Source organism: Haplochromis burtoni, unplaced genomic scaffold, assembly GCF_018398535.1.
Source record: "Haplochromis burtoni strain Fernald_Lab_line unplaced genomic scaffold, NCSU_Asbu1 Contig_10, whole genome shotgun sequence".
NCBI classification, from domain to species: domain Eukaryota; kingdom Metazoa; phylum Chordata; class Actinopteri; order Cichliformes; family Cichlidae; genus Haplochromis; species Haplochromis burtoni.
Window position 1 is genome coordinate 1,148,564 of NW_024582371.1, and position 18,299 is coordinate 1,166,862.

The 18,299-nt window shown below is 42.1% G+C and overlaps 1 protein-coding gene across 8 annotated transcripts in view; it reads left to right on the forward strand.

The window, feature by feature from the left end:
* The window catches only part of ankhd1 (ankyrin repeat and KH domain containing 1), a 34,520-nt gene that overhangs the window by 8,909 nt on the left and 7,312 nt on the right, over positions 1-18,299 (forward strand). For 2 of the 8 annotated variants that reach the window (XM_014335369.2, XM_014335370.2), the window contains exons 3-32: positions 7,226-7,382; positions 7,529-7,691; positions 7,814-7,961; positions 8,045-8,278; positions 8,696-8,790; positions 9,404-9,565; positions 9,880-9,961; positions 10,108-10,299; positions 10,399-10,508; positions 10,799-10,886; positions 11,273-11,400; positions 11,515-11,658; positions 11,799-11,901; positions 12,037-12,299; positions 12,458-12,739; positions 12,841-13,255; positions 13,378-13,517; positions 13,621-13,732; positions 13,851-13,996; positions 14,081-14,223; positions 14,306-14,519; positions 15,371-15,546; positions 15,790-15,952; positions 16,043-16,138; positions 16,227-16,343; positions 16,434-16,602; positions 16,721-16,920; positions 17,018-17,370; positions 17,506-17,658; positions 17,889-18,038. In XM_014335369.2, the coding sequence (XP_014190855.1) occupies positions 7,226-7,382; positions 7,529-7,691; positions 7,814-7,961; positions 8,045-8,278; positions 8,696-8,790; positions 9,404-9,565; positions 9,880-9,961; positions 10,108-10,299; positions 10,399-10,508; positions 10,799-10,886; positions 11,273-11,400; positions 11,515-11,658; positions 11,799-11,901; positions 12,037-12,299; positions 12,458-12,739; positions 12,841-13,255; positions 13,378-13,517; positions 13,621-13,732; positions 13,851-13,996; positions 14,081-14,223; positions 14,306-14,519; positions 15,371-15,546; positions 15,790-15,952; positions 16,043-16,138; positions 16,227-16,343; positions 16,434-16,602; positions 16,721-16,920; positions 17,018-17,370; positions 17,506-17,658; positions 17,889-18,038 (5,098 nt within the window). The remainder of the gene's footprint in view (positions 1-7,225; positions 7,383-7,528; positions 7,692-7,813; positions 7,962-8,044; positions 8,279-8,695; positions 8,791-9,403; positions 9,566-9,879; positions 9,962-10,107; positions 10,300-10,398; positions 10,509-10,798; positions 10,887-11,272; positions 11,401-11,514; positions 11,659-11,798; positions 11,902-12,036; positions 12,300-12,457; positions 12,740-12,840; positions 13,256-13,377; positions 13,518-13,620; positions 13,733-13,850; positions 13,997-14,080; positions 14,224-14,305; positions 14,520-15,370; positions 15,547-15,789; positions 15,953-16,042; positions 16,139-16,226; positions 16,344-16,433; positions 16,603-16,720; positions 16,921-17,017; positions 17,371-17,505; positions 17,659-17,888; positions 18,039-18,299) is intronic. The other 6 variants (XM_005927950.3, XM_014335372.2, XM_014335371.2 and 3 more) reach the window with 5 other exon arrangements.

Genomic DNA, 18,299 nt, shown 5'->3' on the forward strand with positions numbered 1-18,299 from the left:
TAGCTCTTTTGCTAGCGCCCCATACACTGCTTCTGACCTGTGACATAGTAAACAGAGCATATAGCTGAACTTAATAAATCGTCCACATTTATTTACCTGCTGACACAGATACCTGATCCAGTTGTTTGACTCAGGATGGGATCAAGATCAGTTCATCCTGTGGCGTTGTAGTTATGTCACATCCGGAGTTCTCTGGAAAGGCTATGCAAAAAATGTGGATTATGTGGAAAACCATTTGGAACATGGGACGGGCTGCAATGTGTGAAGGTTACCTTGAGTTTGTTTACAGCGATGCCCAAGTTTGAAGTGCTTAGGCTGACTTCTGTTTAAGCAGCAAGATAATGAGCTGCTTTATTTGTTGTCTCTTGTTTTGTTTTGTTTTTTTTAAAGATGCAAATCTATTGACTGTAATTTTACAGTGTATTAAACTGAATGAGGCGCATTGTTAGACTAAGGCCTATCTGTTACATATGACGAAATAATGATGGATACCTTTATTTTGAATTTGATGTGAATTCAGTATAGCATAAGCTGGATCCAATGAGGAAAACGTATGCTCAAGCCTTGATTGAAGTGCTCTAATAAGCATTCAGCAGTCATGCACGCTTGCATGCACTGGCTGTGCTTGGCTTTGATAACCATCAGTACTGCTGCAAAAATGTAACTTGGGCTGTCTTATATGGGTAGGAAAAATTGTTCCTGTATCCTTCAGAGAGTCAAGGTAACACACTGTATGTTGAAAACTTGAACAAAGCTTGGTGTAAAAGTAACAAACATGATGTGCAGTAGAAATTGTGGCCTCTGAATGTGTGTGGTGACAGCGATTCATGCTACCAGCTCAGCCTTTTCCTTTAAGAAGATGGCCTTGTGGCCCCTTAATGTGGAAATGTCTGTGTCAGAAGTACCTTTAACCGCATGAAGCCACAGCCTCTGTAAAGTCATCACTGTAGTTGGGTCCAGAGTTTAAATAGGAGTTGCTAGTTATGAGTCAGGCTAGATTAAACAGGGTTTACTTACATCAGTTGTGGTTTTCTTGTACTGTGCCAGGACAAGATTGTCAACCCCTCCCAACCCCCCTACAGGCCTGCCCTCACACAGTGTTTAACAATCTGGGTCCCAAGTACACTTCACTTTTTCTCAGCATTTCAGTTCCCACCTCTTGCATTTCTTCTTTTATGCACACAGCCTAAAAGAAACACTGCTGCAAAGCACAAAGATGGCAACTAAGGAATGTATTTCAGGGCTAAAGTGGGGCATTTTCTTTTGGACTGCTGTTCTCTTATAGAACTTTTAGATTTAATAGAACTGATTTTACATGGAGGCAGCTGTTGTTGAGGAGGGTGTTGGTGCTCCAAGTTTGGGCTTGGTTACTACATGTATACCTTGAGTCAGCCCACTACACAGCAGACACACTAGACAAATGAACTGGAATCAAGGGGTAAAATGTGCTCAGGCACATTAGGAATTACCTTGCTGAGTGCACACTTGGTCTAAAATCAGAGGTAGGTTCTGCCTATCACAGTTAGTAGCCACAGGTCTAGAGGGTTGCGTCTATGCATGCATGCATGCACGCACGCACCAGGTATTGGGATAATAGCTAATATGCTGTGGGATTAATGTGATCTTTGACTGCTAAGTGGATTTGGACACAAGTCCAAATTTTTATTTTATTTTTTATTTTTTTGCCATTTTCCTAAAACTTTCAAAACTTCTAGATTAGCCCACAAAAGCTGATTTTATTTCTTTTGTTTATTTTCAATTTTTAACTTGAGGAGGTGATGATTTAGTAACGATGCTTAGTCATTGTAGCATCTACATAAGTGATTTAACATATCATTTAAAAACTTGATTAGGATTACAAGAAACTGTTAACCATCACAGTCTACACAGTGCTATTTCTGCCCTTTAGCCAGCATCACTAAAGGGGCAAATTTTTATTCTAGCAGACTGCCCAGATGTATACCACTTTATGCTTACCCCTGTTGCATTGGGGTGTCATTGAAAAATGATGTCCTATCCTCTGGTGTCTGCCACTGTTTTTGTATCAGGTCAGCTCGTCGTGCACCCCTCAATTTTTGTAGCTTGGCATGTTGTATCTCTGTCGGTTGACAGACTCTGCCAAGATTCCCCCCCCCCCCCAAATGTCTTTGCTTTTGGCTTTGACCTCTTCTCCTCCTACATTGGTGCTGTTCTGGTGGTGACACCTGTTGTTCAGGAGAATACTGCAGCAGCTTCCTGTGCTTTCTGGCAAGTGTAAATAAATAAAAATAAAGGGAATGTAGAATGTTGCAGCAGTGTGGAGGGTACTCTGGTGCTGTGTGTCTGTGCAGAACAGTTTAGTTGTGTTTAGTTTTTCTAGTTTTCAGTTGTGGCACAGAGGGTTACTGGGAGAGGGTTTGGGGCAATGTTGTCAGTTAATATTGGCAACTTAAGCATTCGAAACTGTTCAATAAGCTACAATTTTTCAGACAGTTTTGAGATTTGCAGACAGTTGAGACAACAAAAACTGGAAATATTGGAATGGTGCGTTTTTGCTTGGCCGTGTTGGCAGCCAGGATTCTCAGTCTCTTTTCACATGCAGTATACATGTATAGAATATATCAACATCTGTGACTGTCCCATTCCTACAAAATGACGGATGATGATTGTTAAAAAGACCAGGTTGTTATGGAACTCTGGATCTACATAGATTAAAGCAGAAATTATACTTTTATTTTGATACTCTGGGGTCCACCCAGGTCCCAGTGTCATAAACTTTGGCATGAGTAAGTTGCATGAGGGTCTATCTAAACGTCTGTGCCTACCTGAGGTTTTTGTGATTACGGCAACTTGTTGAATTTACATTACAATGTAACGACTGCGCATGCGCCCCAGGCGGCAGACTTTGAAAAAGTATAACAGGAATGTTGGCTCTCCAGTTGTCTTTGTCTGCAAAACTGCATAATCCTCAAAAATCTTCTCCACCCCACACTGTGCCATCAAACACAGACCATGAATATGGGAACTACATGTATTGTGAATTATGCAAGTCCTAAGTAGGGCTGTGCGATATGACCAAAATCTCATATCCCGATATAAAACCTCTATCGTCCGATAACGATATAAATCAAAAATATTATATTTTCTGTAAATTCTGTGAATCTCTGGTAGGTGAAGTGTTTTTAGCTGGGCGTCATGTACCTGGAGTCGAGTGTTTTAACCGATGCATGAAACTACACATTTTTAGAATTAGGTTGTAACGGCCCCCATTTTCTTTGTATTTATTACACGGCATGCTGCAGGGAAAAGCCTGTTCTAACATTTGAGTCTAAGGTTTGTTTTTTAGCACCTGACGGCTCTTTTTTTTTTTTGGCTTTTCATCCGTCAATCCTTTTTCACGTGATTCCATTTATTTTGAAAAGTGTCAACAGGATCATAAGCTTTATTGTGAAAGGTTTATGGGGAAAATAAACAAGCGGACATGCGATGGTTTTACCGTCGTTGTTACTAATGACGACCCATAAAAACAGGCCCTTGTCCGTCCTTAGTGTGGTTATATTAAATACAAGAGAAAGAGAGAACTTAATATAGCCACTACAGTGACCATCAAAACGATGAAAAAATATTGCCGTAAACAGTTTATTTTGCGACACCACGAAACAAACGATAGCGTAAAATGAAACGATAGACGTTTTTATATCGTCATCCGATATATATTGTTATATCGAACAGCCCTAGTCCTAAGTGTCAGTATTTTTATCAAAAATTGACTTGCACACCTACTATTTCATGAGTGGTGGCAGTGGTTGAGCTTAGCAAATGAAAGTGAAGTGACCACGTAGGAATGCACCAATTTTTTTTTTTTTTTTTTTTTTTAAATCCATTGTAGAGGGGGGAAAAGTCGATTGGTGAATGGTGAAAGTTGTCTAGTGGACAAAAGGTTACAATAAATATTATACATAATACACATATCACATAAGAATCATTTAAAACTGTTTATCAAATTTTTATAATCAAGTTAGATTTTAAATTAAATTATTCCTTAGAACTAAATGTGTGTAGACCTTCTTTTTCCAGAGCGCTCCTGTTGGAAAGTCTCAGGATTGCAGCAGCAGCACTTTTGGGATCACCAGTTTATCAAAACATAATTGTTTCTAGCAATTATCCCGTTGTGTACTTTTTAGGAGTTGAAACCCTTTCATTTTCTGTCTGGGGTTTCCTTGTTGCTCTGTGTGGGGAAAATTATATCAAAAGAGCTTGCTTTCATGATGCTGTTGCAAATACAAAGCCTAGTTTATTACAGTTACATCCTCAGATTCAGTTCCTGCCCCTTTGTCATGTCTTGGCAGTTACTTGATCCTTTTTTTCCCCTCCTACACGAGAGCCACCATGATTTTGCACTCAAGCATTATACTGAAAAACTGGTTTTAATAGATTAGTGGCTGCTCTTATTCCACATTACCCAGACACCAGAGACTTTACTGGTACTGCAAATGAAAGTTCATGAAATGACGAATGACATGCAATTAAATGTTCATTTGAAGTAAGTTGACTTAAAGTTTACGTACCTAAACACACAAAGAAATAAGTGGTCTAAACTAGAGTGTCTGCTTAGTTTAACAACATTAAGATGAGCTCATCCCATTCTGAGATTTTTAAGATCTCTGGCTCTCACTAGCTAGTTTAATTCTACATTAAGACCTCTTAAATGAGGGGAAGGGCGGGTTGCTCACATGTAATTAATGGCCACAAAATATTACACTAAGTTATTAGCCAGCGCTTACCAGCAGTATTATTGGTTTTACCTAGAAGGCAACTCATTTTCTCTGAAATGGTACTAATGGTTTTGTCTGACGTATTGTTAGGATAGCTTACATTTTGATCTAGTTGTTCATTTCATTGCACGTAAATGCTTCAAGAATGATTCCTGTTAGACTGGTGTCGGTGCCAGTTATGTTTTCAGTAGGCATTTGGTGTATATACACTTGTCCTGATAAATTTTATTTTAGTTTAACACGATAAAAGATAGATGGTGTTGTACGTGTAAATATGGCAGCGTTGTAGGTGGAGCTGAGCAGGAACAAGTGCTTATGTGTAAACACAGTGAAGGTCTTTTAAATTGATGTTGTGACTGAAATTCTTGACTCATTCACTACTTCCTGCTCTGTTTAGTAGTTATATGTAGAGGATTATACACAGGAGAGGGGATTTGGTGACGGCTGATATCTAACCTATTTATTCCTGTTTAGTGAATGAAGTGCTTGTGTTCTCTGAGGAAAAACACGATAAAGTAAAACATTAATGATCAACTTCCTTGACCTCTTTGCTTGTGCATATGAGACTGTTGTGAAATCTTTGTCTGAAAGCGGTGCTAAGTTTAGCCCGAGTCAGTGGTGAGAAAACACAACCTTAAGGACTGAAGCTGTCTTGTGCCTGGTTAATGGATGGGTTGAAGTTGAGGCCGAAAGGTTTAAAGCCAACTTTATTTATTTTTTTCCCCTTTTTTTTCCCCCTTCATTTTTACACACATATGTAAAATGCACACTGTTACTCCTCTCACAAGTGGTTTGCTGGTTTGGAAATGTTCATTGTTTTCCTTTGAGAGATCTTCCTCTGTAGGTCATTAGCAAAAGCAGTTGTTTTCATTTTGCTGCTGCTTGCCTTTCACTCTGGTCATTGACTTTTCTTCTTTTTCATGACAAAATAGACACACAGTTTTTTTTTTTCCTGTCATATTGCATAGTTTTCTTCAGTTCTTCTCTTGCTTGCTGGCCACTGTTCCTAACACATCATTTTCTCTCATGGTCACTGCTTTTTACCCATCTATAATTCACACAGGATGAGACAGTTTTCTCTTCGAACATTAACAGCTTGAATCTACATTGATTCGTATACACTACTGATCAAAAGTTTGGAACGAATCTGAACGTGCTAAAATATTTAAATAAGCATGAAAAGAAGAGAAAGGATCTTATTTTCATGTTCATTATTTAACCTTGAAGTATTGAAGCACATCAATTCTGAGATCGGTTCATCTGTCAGTCAAGGCAGAGGAAATGTGTCTAGGAAAGTGTGAGATTTGAACAAGAAAAGTTTTATTTCCAAACTACTTGTTTTAATAAAACACCAGTTTGCTGGTATTGTTATAATGAAATCACCACCAAAGTAATGCTAATTGTCAGTCCTATTGTAGGACGCTAGACTGTAACATACAGGAAGTGCACATTAATATTAAACTAATTTAACTTGAAGTCATTTTCAAGAAGCTTGTCTTTACGGCAAAATTATATTCAGTAAATATCAGAATTTCTCAGCAGTGTTACATTGCAGTTCATTTAATGACTTAAGGAAAACTGCAAAATTTTGACTCCAAACCTTTGAGCCTTGGTGTATACAACAGCTTCATTTCACTGGTATTATTGTTCTGAACTACTGAAGTACTGTGCAAACGTCTCAAGTCATTTCTTTTTATTTTGTTTCCAATGAGCCAAAGTGTCGTGTCATTTTTTTTTTTTTTTTTTTTTTTTTTTTTTTTTTTTTAATATATTTTATTTTTAAATAATCTTGAGCAATAGGTCTCCAGGCTTTCTAAATGGCTCCGTTTGACATTGGCCAGTACTTGTACCTGATTGTTTTACAGAGGATTTGTTTTCCTCCAAAGAAGAGATTTGAATGTCCTTCAAGAACTATTAATGAAGACTACTTACGGAAAGCCTGACTAAGGGTTCCGGCTGTGTTGGGGGAAAAAATGGCAAATACTGACTTAAAAACTCGTTAGTTTTGTACAAAACTATTTGTTATGTTTGTACATCTCAATAAATCGCTGCACCTTTTTCCCGTTTTCCTAGCCCAACATAAAGAAATGAAGACTGACTTGAGACTTTTGTACAGCACAGTCGATACTCCCATTATTCCCCTTTTATTGTGTACCTTACTATTTGATAAAGAAATTGCGACTCTTAGGTGGTTTATTGAAAAAAGATATATTAAGCCACATTAACAAATGCTTGTGTTTTCTGTGTGATTTTTTTTTTTTGTTGTTTTTTGTTGTTGTTTTTCCCTATTCATTTTTAAATTTTTATTTTATTTTTTTCTTTATTGATTTTTTTCCCTCTTTGTGTTTGCTGCTACTAACCCTGGATTGGATTTGCTGGACTGGACTTGCTGCTTCATCTGGTCTGGTGTGGTTGTGCTCCCCTGTGGTTTGCATTGCCCTATGCACCTCTGCCCTTTTGGTGTTCGGCAGGCATCGGTAAACTGTCCACTGCCGATGGTAAAGCTTTTGCAGACCCCGAGGTGCTACGGCGACTGACGTCATCTGTGAGTTGTGCCCTGGACGAGGCCGCAGCCGCCCTCACCCGGATGAGAGCTGAAAACACACTCAATGCCGGCCAAGCAGACAAGTATGTATCTCGCTCACACCATCAACTCACTGCTTCATAAACAATATCTATGAGCATGCGTGTGTGTCTCTTTGCTGCCTGGAAGTAATTGTGTTGTTGTGAGGGGTGCGTGTGTTCACCTGCCACAGTGGCAGTAATTGTAGCAGTCTGGTTATTTTCAGCCGTAGTTTAGCAGAGGCGTGTTCGGATGGGGATGTCAACGCCGTGCGCAAATTGCTGGATGAGGGCCGGAGCGTCAATGAGCACACGGAGGAAGGGGAGAGCTTGCTGTGTCTCGCCTGCTCAGCTGGCTATTATGAACTTGCACAGGTATGGAAGAGGTTAGATTGGTGTCCAGATTAAGTTCCTGCTAAATACTTAAGGGGCTGTATTCCTTTGACAAGCCTATGAATATATATTTACGTTTTTTTTCTTCTGTTTTCTATTCTTAGGTTTTGTTGGCTATGCATGCCAATGTGGAGGACAGGGGCATCAAGGGGGATATAACACCACTCATGGCTGCTGCCAGTGGAGGTTATGTGGACATTGTCAAACTACTACTTGTCCATGGGGCAGATGTCAATGCCCAGTCCTCTACTGGTAAGACTACTTTAACTTCTCTATTTATAAACCATTTAATGTGACTTCAAAACACACGGTATAATCTCACTTTTGTCTTTCAGGCAACACAGCTTTGACGTATGCATGTGCCGGTGGCTTCGTGGATGTGGTGAAGGTGCTGCTCAAAGAGGGTGCTAACATTGAGGACCACAACGAGAACGGACACACACCTCTCATGGAGGCGGCCAGTGCTGGCCACGTAGAAGTGGCCAGGGTACTATTGGAGTATGGCGCTGGCATCAACACACACTCCAATGAGTTCAAGGAGAGTGCTCTCACACTTGCATGCTACAAAGGTCAGTACTTAAGTATGGAACTTGTATCCCTAGGTTAGTTTTTATGTTGAGGGTTTATTTTTAGAAAGGAATAAATGCGCATTGTCCTTTTACTTTTTTTTAGTTGTTATGCAATTTAGCGCCCTCTTTACAAAGACTTGGGCTAATACTGTTGTAAAATAAAGCTCTTACATAAGTTCTGTTAGCTATCCTAACAGTCAGCTACTCTTTAAAATTCAGCTGGTTATTTTATTTTTCATTTTAATGAAATGTTTTTTAAAAAAAAGTCTACATCTTAAGATCAGTAAAATTGGCGTACTTGCAGTCGACTCTGAACTGATCTAACTTGTTACTTTCCCCCAGTGGCAGGCTACTCCCATAACCTTGTCCAAAGGCCTGTAAAAGATTAATTACATTGATTTTGTTTGTCCTCTGCAGGTCACTTGGATATGGTGCGTTTTCTCTTGGAGGCCGGAGCAGACCAGGAACACAAAACGGATGAGATGCACACGGCACTGATGGAGGCCTGCATGGTAAGCATCTGACCTAAAACCTCACTTCACATTTCACACCCCAAACCACTTGTTATGACTTTGTATTTGTAACTATAAACCGACAGTGCATACGTTGAAGTAATCGTCATGGTCAAGAATGAATTGCTTTATATATCTTAGACTCCCTTTTGTGTCTCAGTACAGCTCAAACAAAATAAACTTTAATATTAAATTAAAAAAAACAAACATCAGAAACATAACAGCGGGTCTTATTCAGTGTCCAAACCCAACAGAGTTCTGCTAATGGTTGGGTACTCGCATGGTTAAGTGGGAGAAAAGTGGACTGAAAGAAGATTGTAATAATTTACACCATCTCCCCTGTGCTAATTGGTTTTTATCTTGTTTGCAGATCAGTCGTGCTAAATAATTGTGGAAGGGGTGTGCAGTTTTCTGTAAACATTAATTGTGCTATTGTCGATGGAAATGTACAGCAATGTTTTAGATGCCTCTTTCATCAGTCTGCTAAAATGCCACTTCTTTCTCGTTTTAAACACTTTTTCAAATTGATGGTTTAAATTCATGTAGCTTGACTAGAAATTGATACGTGTATTTATTCAGGTGCTTATCTCTATATTCTCTGTGTGTCTCGCTGTCCCAGGATGGCCATGTGGAGGTGGCACGGCTGCTGTTGGACAGCGGCGCGCAAGTCAACATGCCAGCTGATTCCTTTGAGTCGCCCCTTACCCTGGCAGCTTGTGGAGGACATGTGGAGCTGGCAGCCTTGCTTATAGAGAGAGGAGCCAACTTGGAGGAGGTATGTAAAGATACACTTCAAAAAAAAAAATGGAAAAAAATTGTAGATACATTTGCTGTGAAGATATACCATAAATGCTCCAAACCAAAAAGTGTCGGTCCTTTTAAACGAAAGTGTTTGTTTCCAAAATTGGAAAACGGCTAATTTTTCACTGTTATCTAAAATGTAAATGACAACATTGATGTAACTGACTAAATGCAGTTGGATGACAATTTCTATCCACATAAACACAAGTCAGGGTTGTGTCCGTGTAACCTGCGAGTCATTTTCACCCTTATGTTTTCTGATCTGATGATGCTTCTGTTTGTGTCCAGGTTAATGATGAGGGCTACACTCCCCTGATGGAGGCAGCCAGAGAAGGCCATGAGGAGATGGTAGCACTGCTGCTGGCTCAAGGTAGCAGCATTTGTTCTTGCATCTCTGAAACACCATAAAAAAAACAAAAACAACTATCAATTTTGACATGATCACAGTCTGTTATCATTATGTTTTCCCATTTTAGTAGCTGAATATAACAAAACTGCTCTTGCTCTGTTGTCTAGGTGCTAACATCAATGCCCAGACAGAGGAAACCCAGGAGACCGCTTTGACCCTAGCATGTTGTGGAGGCTTTTTAGAAGTGGCTGACTTCCTCATTAAGGCAGGGGCAGACATTGAGCTGGGCTGCTCTACCCCGCTAATGGAAGCTGCACAAGAAGGCCATCTGGAATTGGTGAAGTACCTACTGGCTGCAGGTGGGCAAGGAAGAAGATGCAGCAATGGTAGAAAGAAAAGACACATCAAAAATGTCTTAGACTCTTGAGCTCACACTCCTGTAACTTTTTCTCATTCAGGAGCAAACGTTCATGCCACGACGGCAACTGGCGATACAGCACTGACGTATGCGTGTGAGAACGGACACACTGATGTGGCAGACGTGCTACTGCAGGCTGGAGCCAATTTGGTACGCCGTACTCTTAAATCCTCTTAGTCACTTATGATTTGCCCTGCTTTAAAAAAAAAAAAAGTATTTACATTGGTTCAAGTGACAGCGGGGAAAGAAAAGATGTGTAAAAGATTTTTGTGTGTAAATGTATATTGATTGAACTGAGCATCTTCTATTGTGTGAAGCAAGACCTTGACCTTGTAGAACCTGCACCTACAGCAGCAGTTTTCAAGCTGAATACAGATTATAGCCATTTTGTTTAACTTCTGTGTTGAACTCAACAAATCCACTTCATCTTTTTCCTTTAGGAGCATGAGTCTGAAGGGGGACGGACGCCCTTAATGAAGGCAGCGAGGGCAGGGCATCTCTGTACAGTGCAGTTTCTTATCAGCAAAGGTGCGTAACTGAGTAGCTCTTGGATTTAAATACAGGTATTTGAGGGGGAAAAATGCATATCTAACCTGTAGAGTCAGAGAATTGCCTCTCTTGAAAGGGGAAGTAGATCGTTTATATGGGAGGGTTTTGTTTTGTTTTGTTTTTTTCTGCACATCTGTCACTTAATTTATTCACTTCAATTAATCATAGTTTATTTCATTGCATGAAGGTATGAGAAGTTTAAAATTTCACCTGAAAATTGTTTTTTCCACCATTATGCTTAAAGTGGAAGACCAGCAATTGTTATTGTGTCCAGGTTAATGATGAACCACATTATTGAATATCTGGCTGTAGATATGCATTATCATTACTCTTATAATATATGCATTTGTCTTTGTCTGTGTTAGGTGCTAATGTGAACAGAGCCACTGCCAATAATGATCACACGGTGGTTTCTCTGGCCTGTGCTGGAGGACATTTGGCTGTGGTGGAGCTGCTGCTGGCACATGGGGCGGATCCTACTCACAGACTCAAAGTAATGCACCCAGTCTGGATTAACACCAGCTGCTTTAATAACGATTATGCTCATTTGCATGTGTTTAATGATAATGCTGATAGAGGAAAAACATGCCATGTTTTTTCTTTGTAGGATGGCTCAACCATGTTGATAGAAGCTGCTAAGGGTGGCCACACCAATGTGGTTTCCTACCTGTTGGATTACCCCAACAACATCCTGTCTGTCCCAGCCCCGGACCTCTCCCAACTCACTCCCCCATCGCAAGATGCCTCTCAGGTATATGCAGCAACATGATAACCCCCCCCCCCCCTTTTTTTTTTTTTTTAATTTTCTTTTTTAACTAACATTTTTGCAAGCATGGCTGTTTTCTTTCTTTTTTCCATTGCTTTAACACAACATATCCTCTGTCATAACAGGTTCCTCGTGTCCCATTCCAAGCTCTCGCCATGGTAGTGCCCCCTCAGGAGCCAGACAGAACCCCATCAAACATCGCTACGCCCCCTCCTGTCTCTAGTAAAGGTAAACTGTCCTAGGTGCCCGCTCGGTATACTTAAAAGGTTCTACTTACAAAGTGCACACTTCACTGAGCTGTAGATATATTTATTTTGCCATTTTTAAATCTCAACATCTTTGATGTGTTTTGTTCAAATTCAGGCGTGTCCAAACAGAGACAAGCAGCCCTTCAGCCCGGTGTCCCCAGCTCTGTTGGCCGGGGACCTGAAGCAGAGCCTCTGCCACCCTTCCACTTGTGCCAGCCCCTAGAGTGCATTGTGGAGGAGACGGAGGGAAAGCTGAATGAACTGGGCCAGAGAATTAGCGCTATTGAGAAAGCCCAGCTAGAGTCGCTAGAACTCATTCAGGGGGAGCCGCTCACCAAAGACAAGATTGAGGAGCTGAAGAAGAGCCGAGAGGAGCAGGTATAATCCATCATCCACTTAAGATCTGGTCTCATTTTGATCTTAAGTTAGGTAGCCTTTAACTTGTAAGCTAATTGACCCTTCAGTGCTCGCCCCCCCCCCCGTATGCATAGCAACATATCACAAGTTAGTCAAACAAGGATGTGACTCTTCCTTAGGTTCAGAAGAAAAAGAAAATCTTGAAGGAGCTGCAGAAGGTGGAGCGTCAGCTGCAGCTGAAAACACAGCAACAGTTCACCAAAGAGTACATGGAGGCAAAGGGCTTAGAGCAGCAGGAGGCTGGACAGAGCCAGGGTCCGGGCCCGGGGCCTGGATGTGCATCGTCTGTTCCAGTGCCTCTTCTCACCACACCGTGTGCACAAGTACACAGTGGCTCTGACAAGGACGAGGAGACAAGCAAAGATGGGGAACAGGAAGAGCCGGAGGATGACGTTGAAGAGGTGAATTTTTTGTATTTGTTTTCTTTGTTTGAATAATGTTTGTTCCCTAGCACTGTCTTAACAGATCCGAGAGACTTAATATGCTCTCTGTATTCTTTCAGGAAGAGGAAGATGATGATGAAGAGGGCTCAGAGGAAGAACCAGATGGAGAAGAGGATGATTACCCCAAGCTTCCTCAGGTGGACACAATCATGGGTCACAGGGATGGGTCGCAGTCACGACAGCAGCCGCCTCTTCCCCCTTCGCCACAGACCCAGCCCCAGCCGCCTCCTCCCCCTCTTCAGGCAGCCTTCGTTCCTATCCAACCTCTGCCAGACTACAACCCTGCAGACTACCCAGGAAGTACCAGTCCAGAGCTGCAGAGGGTACTAGTAGGGCAGCAGATGTTGGGGCAGCAGCAGGGTCAGCAGCTGGCTGGGTTAAGCCCAGGAATGATACCTCAACAGGCTCCAGATGGGCTCTTGGTAGCTACACCTGCACAGACGCTCACAGACACACTGGACGACATCATGGCAGGCAAGTACTCAGAAGTTTAACTGTTGGGTGTGATATGCGAGACTGTGCTCTACAAAGTTTTTTTTTTTTTTTTCCTTTTTTTGGAGGTGGTGCTTACATTTGTTTTTGTTTCTTTCTTGCAGCTGTGAGCAGCCGCGTGCCCATGCTGAACACTACATCTTCACCCACACCCCTTTCCCAGCCGCCCACACAGACGCCCGCAAACATCGCCTCTCCCCCTTCAGTCCTACCCCTTTACCCCTCTGTTGACATAGACGCACATGTAAGCCAGTTTGACATGACAGTATACATATTCTGATAATCCAAGTTAATACATTTATGTAAAAAGTAATATGCCCTGTTAAGAGAGAGTGTTTTCTTCACAGACGGAGAGTAATCATGATACGGCCCTGACGCTGGCGTGTGCAGGAGGACACGAGGAGCTTGTGTCTGTCCTGATTTCACGGGGAGCCAACATTGAGCACCGGGATAAAAAAGGTATCTTAGAAAGATGATTACAGTCTTCTGATAGTATGGCAGTCTGGAGGGTTAGAGTTTAATTTTAATTCAAAATAGTTTCATTTAACAAAGGACTCATTATTTCTGTTCTCTACAGGCTTTACGCCGCTGATCCTGGCCGCCACTGCTGGCCATGTAGGTGTGGTTGAGGTACTCCTGGACAAAGGGGGTGATATTGAGGCTCAATCAGAGAGAACCAAAGACACACCCCTCTCCCTGGCCTGCTCTGGGGGACGCCAGGAGGTATAAAACTGTTTCAGTTTACTCTCACAGTCATGACATTCCTATACTCCTGCCGCTAACACCATTATCATCCATGTTGGTAAGGTTGTTGAGTTGCTGCTGCTGCGGGGAGCCAATAAGGAACACCGCAATGTCTCAGACTACACGCCTCTCAGCCTGGCTGCCTCTGGGGGTTATGTCAACATCATCAAAATACTCCTCAATGCTGGTGCCGAGATTAACTCCAGGTGAGCAACAACTGATACCATACATGTAGCATTTTCTCTGTTTTACGCTTCTTTTCTAAAGACTCTATTTCACTCTTTTCAGGACTGGCAGTAAGCTGGGAATCTCTCCTTTGATGCTGGCAGCTATGAACGGTCATGTGCCAGCAGTGAAGCTGTTGCTGGATATGGGTTCAGACATCAATGCCCAGATTGAGACCAACAGAAACACAGCTCTGACCCTAGCCTGCTTTCAGGGGCGGGCTGAGGTCGTCAGTCTGCTGCTAGATCGCAAGGCCAACGTAGAGCATCGTGCTAAGGTGAAAACTCGTGATCACATATAGCAGGACTCTGCTGCCACAAAGTCAAATATCTCAGGGAGGTTTCTGAGTCGAGTGCACTGTGACGTATCTGCAGGGACACCTTAATAAGAGCTGGTTGAATTAGCTTAATAATAAGGGAAGTTATTTAGTGCTTCCTTCATTGCCTTCTTTAGCAAAATGGACATGGTTTAAGAATGGAAATGAGACAACAAAAGAAATCATCTATATATTTTACTTCAATTACAGATGATCTAAAGGCAGAGTTGAGGAACTAGGAGTAGATGGAACAAAAATCAACCATCACAAGCATTTCACCATTTATGTTCCTGTTTGTTTAAAATCTGAGCAATGAAGTGACATTTTTCTTTGTATGTAAAATGGATTAAACAATCCAATAAGAATAGACTGATTAAACTATTTGGGATGAGTTTTTGGTCCCATTTCAGGACCTGAGTTTCATCATAGCAGACTCAGTCCCGGCACCAGTACACGTTTCTTTTGCTAAATCCTTAAATTCTTCTTTTCCTTATCCTATGATGTTTGTAAAATAGTAAAAAATAATTACAAAAGAAGGTGGGAAGTAATTTTTTGGGACTGGTTGACCCACCAATTATCTTCACCATGGTTGAGCTAGGATTTACTTATTATACTTATATCCATCCTTTTACAGAGCTTGACATAATGGTGTGTGCTGACTACACAACCTGTTTATTATACAACCTTAAGCCCCCTAACTTCTCCCACTGACTCCGTGTCATGTATGAATTATTGGATGATACAAACACTATTTTTATCCTTTCGGGTTACCCTCTTGGCCTTCTTAATAACTAACTGATCGGTTTAAACAGACTGGTCTTACCCCGCTGATGGAGGCAGCATCAGGAGGTTATGCAGAGGTGGGCCGAGTGCTGCTGGACAAAGGCGCCGATGTCAACGCTCCCCCTGTTCCTTCATCCAGAGACACTGCTCTCACCATTGCTGCCGACAAGGGCCACTACAAGTTCTGTGAGCTGCTCATCAACAGGTGAGGACTGTTTTGAGTTAAATCTCACTGTGATTCATCATTTAAGGGAATTGGTTGAATGCAAGTTTATTTCTTAGTGAAGCAGATGTTTTAAGCCACACTCTCTGGTTTTTTTTGGTGTTTTTTTTCTTGTTTTTGCTTTTAAAAACCAGATGCTTGCCATAAATTGTATTCCGTCTTCTAACCTCATTAGCAAGGTGGCTTTCATTAACTGATGAAGGCAACAATTCTGTCTTATTTCAGAGGTGCGCATATTGACGTACGAAACAAGAAAGGGAACACTCCCCTCTGGCTGGCAGCGAATGGTGGTCATTTTGACGTGGTCCAGCTCCTGGTGCACGCCAGTGCTGATGTAGATGCTGCTGACAACCGAAAGATCACCCCGCTCATGGCTGCTTTTCGTAAGGTGCGTAGTTGAAGAAGACCTAAGAACGATGCTTTGTTCTGCTGCACTTTAGGACGACTGCAGTTACTAATTCTTTACTTAAAATTTCAGGGTCACGTGAAGGTGGTGCAGTATCTTGTGAAGGAGGTCAACCAGTTCCCGTCAGATATTGAGTGCATGAGATATATCGCCACCATTGCTGACAAGGTAGGTATTGTTTGCATTTCAGTCAGTAGTCACCTACAGAACCTTTAGAGGAATATGCAGAGCTAAAACTCCAAATGTGACCCTGCAGGAGCTGCTGAAGAAGTGTCACCAGTGCATGGAGACCATTGTCAAAGCTAAAGACCAGCAGGCTGCCGAGGCCAACAAGAACGCTACGATTCTCCTCAAGGAGTTAGACTTGGAGAAGGTAATTTCAGTCACATGTGATAGTGTTTTAGGAGGTAAAAGCATTTTGAATAAAAGGCATAGATAAAAAGAGATTTTATGACTCTTGCAGTCTCGAGAGGAGAGCAAGAAGCAGGCTCTGGCTGCCAAGCGTGAGAAGAGGAAGGAGAAACGCAAGAAGAAGAAGGAGGAGCAGAAGAGGAAACAGGAGGAAGAGGAGGGGCAGAAAACCAAGGAGGAGACATTTGAGATGCAGGAGCAGAAGGAGGATTCGGCTGAAGGTATTGTTTCATTGAAACTTTTAACTCAGAAGTATTTTCATGACTTGGATACATTTTAACTAGAATCTTGTGGCCCGATTCTTCCTAATGCCTGAATTTTACCCCTCGCCTTCCTCAGAAGCAGAGGTTCCAATTGAACCTCCGAGTGCAACTACCACCACCACCATTGGTATATCTGCCACCTCCACCACTTTCACTACAGCTTTTAGTAAGAAGCGAGCGAGTGTGGCCACTACCCCAAGCACCAATCGGAAGAACAAAAAGAACAAGACCAAGGATTCGGTGCCCAATGAACCCATCATATTGCAAGATCCGCAGGTGAGCACTACTCTTTTTAATCTGCCCTGTTTTCATCTCCAGCTTATCCTAAAGATTGAAGAGGGGGAAATGACCAAATGTATGCATTTCTTAACAGGTTGCACTAGCGCAGCACAAAGCTGACAAGAACAAGATCCACGGCGAGCCACGGGGTGGGGGTGGGGGAGTGGCAGGCGGCAACAGTGATTCTGACCCCTTGGATAGCACAGACTGTGCCAGTGAGAGCAGCAGCAGTGGGAGCAAGAGTCAGGAGCTCAACTACCTCCCTGACCTCACCTCCTCCGGCACCTCCTCCTCCTCTTCCTCGTCGTCCTCTTCTTCCTCTGCCCCCTCCTCAGGAGCAGTCCAGGCCCTCCTGTCCGGCCCAGAGAAGAGACACAGTTCCCAGACGCAGAGTGACGGCAAAGTGGAAAACAAAGTCACAGTCTCCATCTCAAAACCAACGCAAAAGTGAGTCTCTGATCGAGCGGGCACGTTTGTTGTTGGACATGTACTTTTGTGTGTAACTTTGGATCTTTAGACATAACAACTACTACTTTGTTGCGTCCTATCATGTGTGTAAGCAAACAGTCTGTCTGGTTCCAGAGCTGTAGATGCAAGCGACTCCACCACCAACTCCCTGCCCTCCCCGTTCAAGACCATGGCTCTTCCTGTCACCTCACCCAACAGTAAGCTCAGCCTCACGAGTCCAAAGAGAGGCCAGAAAAGAGAAGAAGGTTGGAAGGAGGTCGTCAGAAGGTCAGTTTATGAGTTTGACTCGACGTGTGCAAATTATCAACAGCAATACTTACTTTTTTGTTCTCCCCATTGTCAAATTTTACTTTTTTCTTTTATTATATTATTATGTATACATCTTAAGGCAAGGCATTGCTTGCACACAAAGCCAATGATTGCATGTTTTTTTGATTGAATTAAGAGACAGCTATAGTACAAACATTAATATCATCATTTCACGTGTTCTTTTGAAGATCAAAGAAGCTTTCTGTACCAGCGTCGGTTGTGTCTCGGATCATGGGTCGAGGAGGCTGCAACATAACAGCCATCCAGGATGTGACAGGAGCTCACATTGACGTGGACAAGCAGAAGGACAAGAATGGAGAGAGGATGATCACTATAAGGTAAAAGCAGCACCCTCTGCTGGACTACAAAGCCATTACAGCTAAATTATATCAGATGGACTGGTATATGAAGCCTGCTTTTTTTTTGGGGGGGGGGGCATGACAAAATACAGATCTGACATTTAATGTGCGAAATATGCCGATTTTCTTTTGCTAGTATTTTCCTCAAAATACTCCCAGTTCACAAAGCGGAGGTGGAAGAGTGAGATATCATATAAGGAGTCTTTGCAAGACATTGCGTTTTTTCAGAATAAAGTTAAG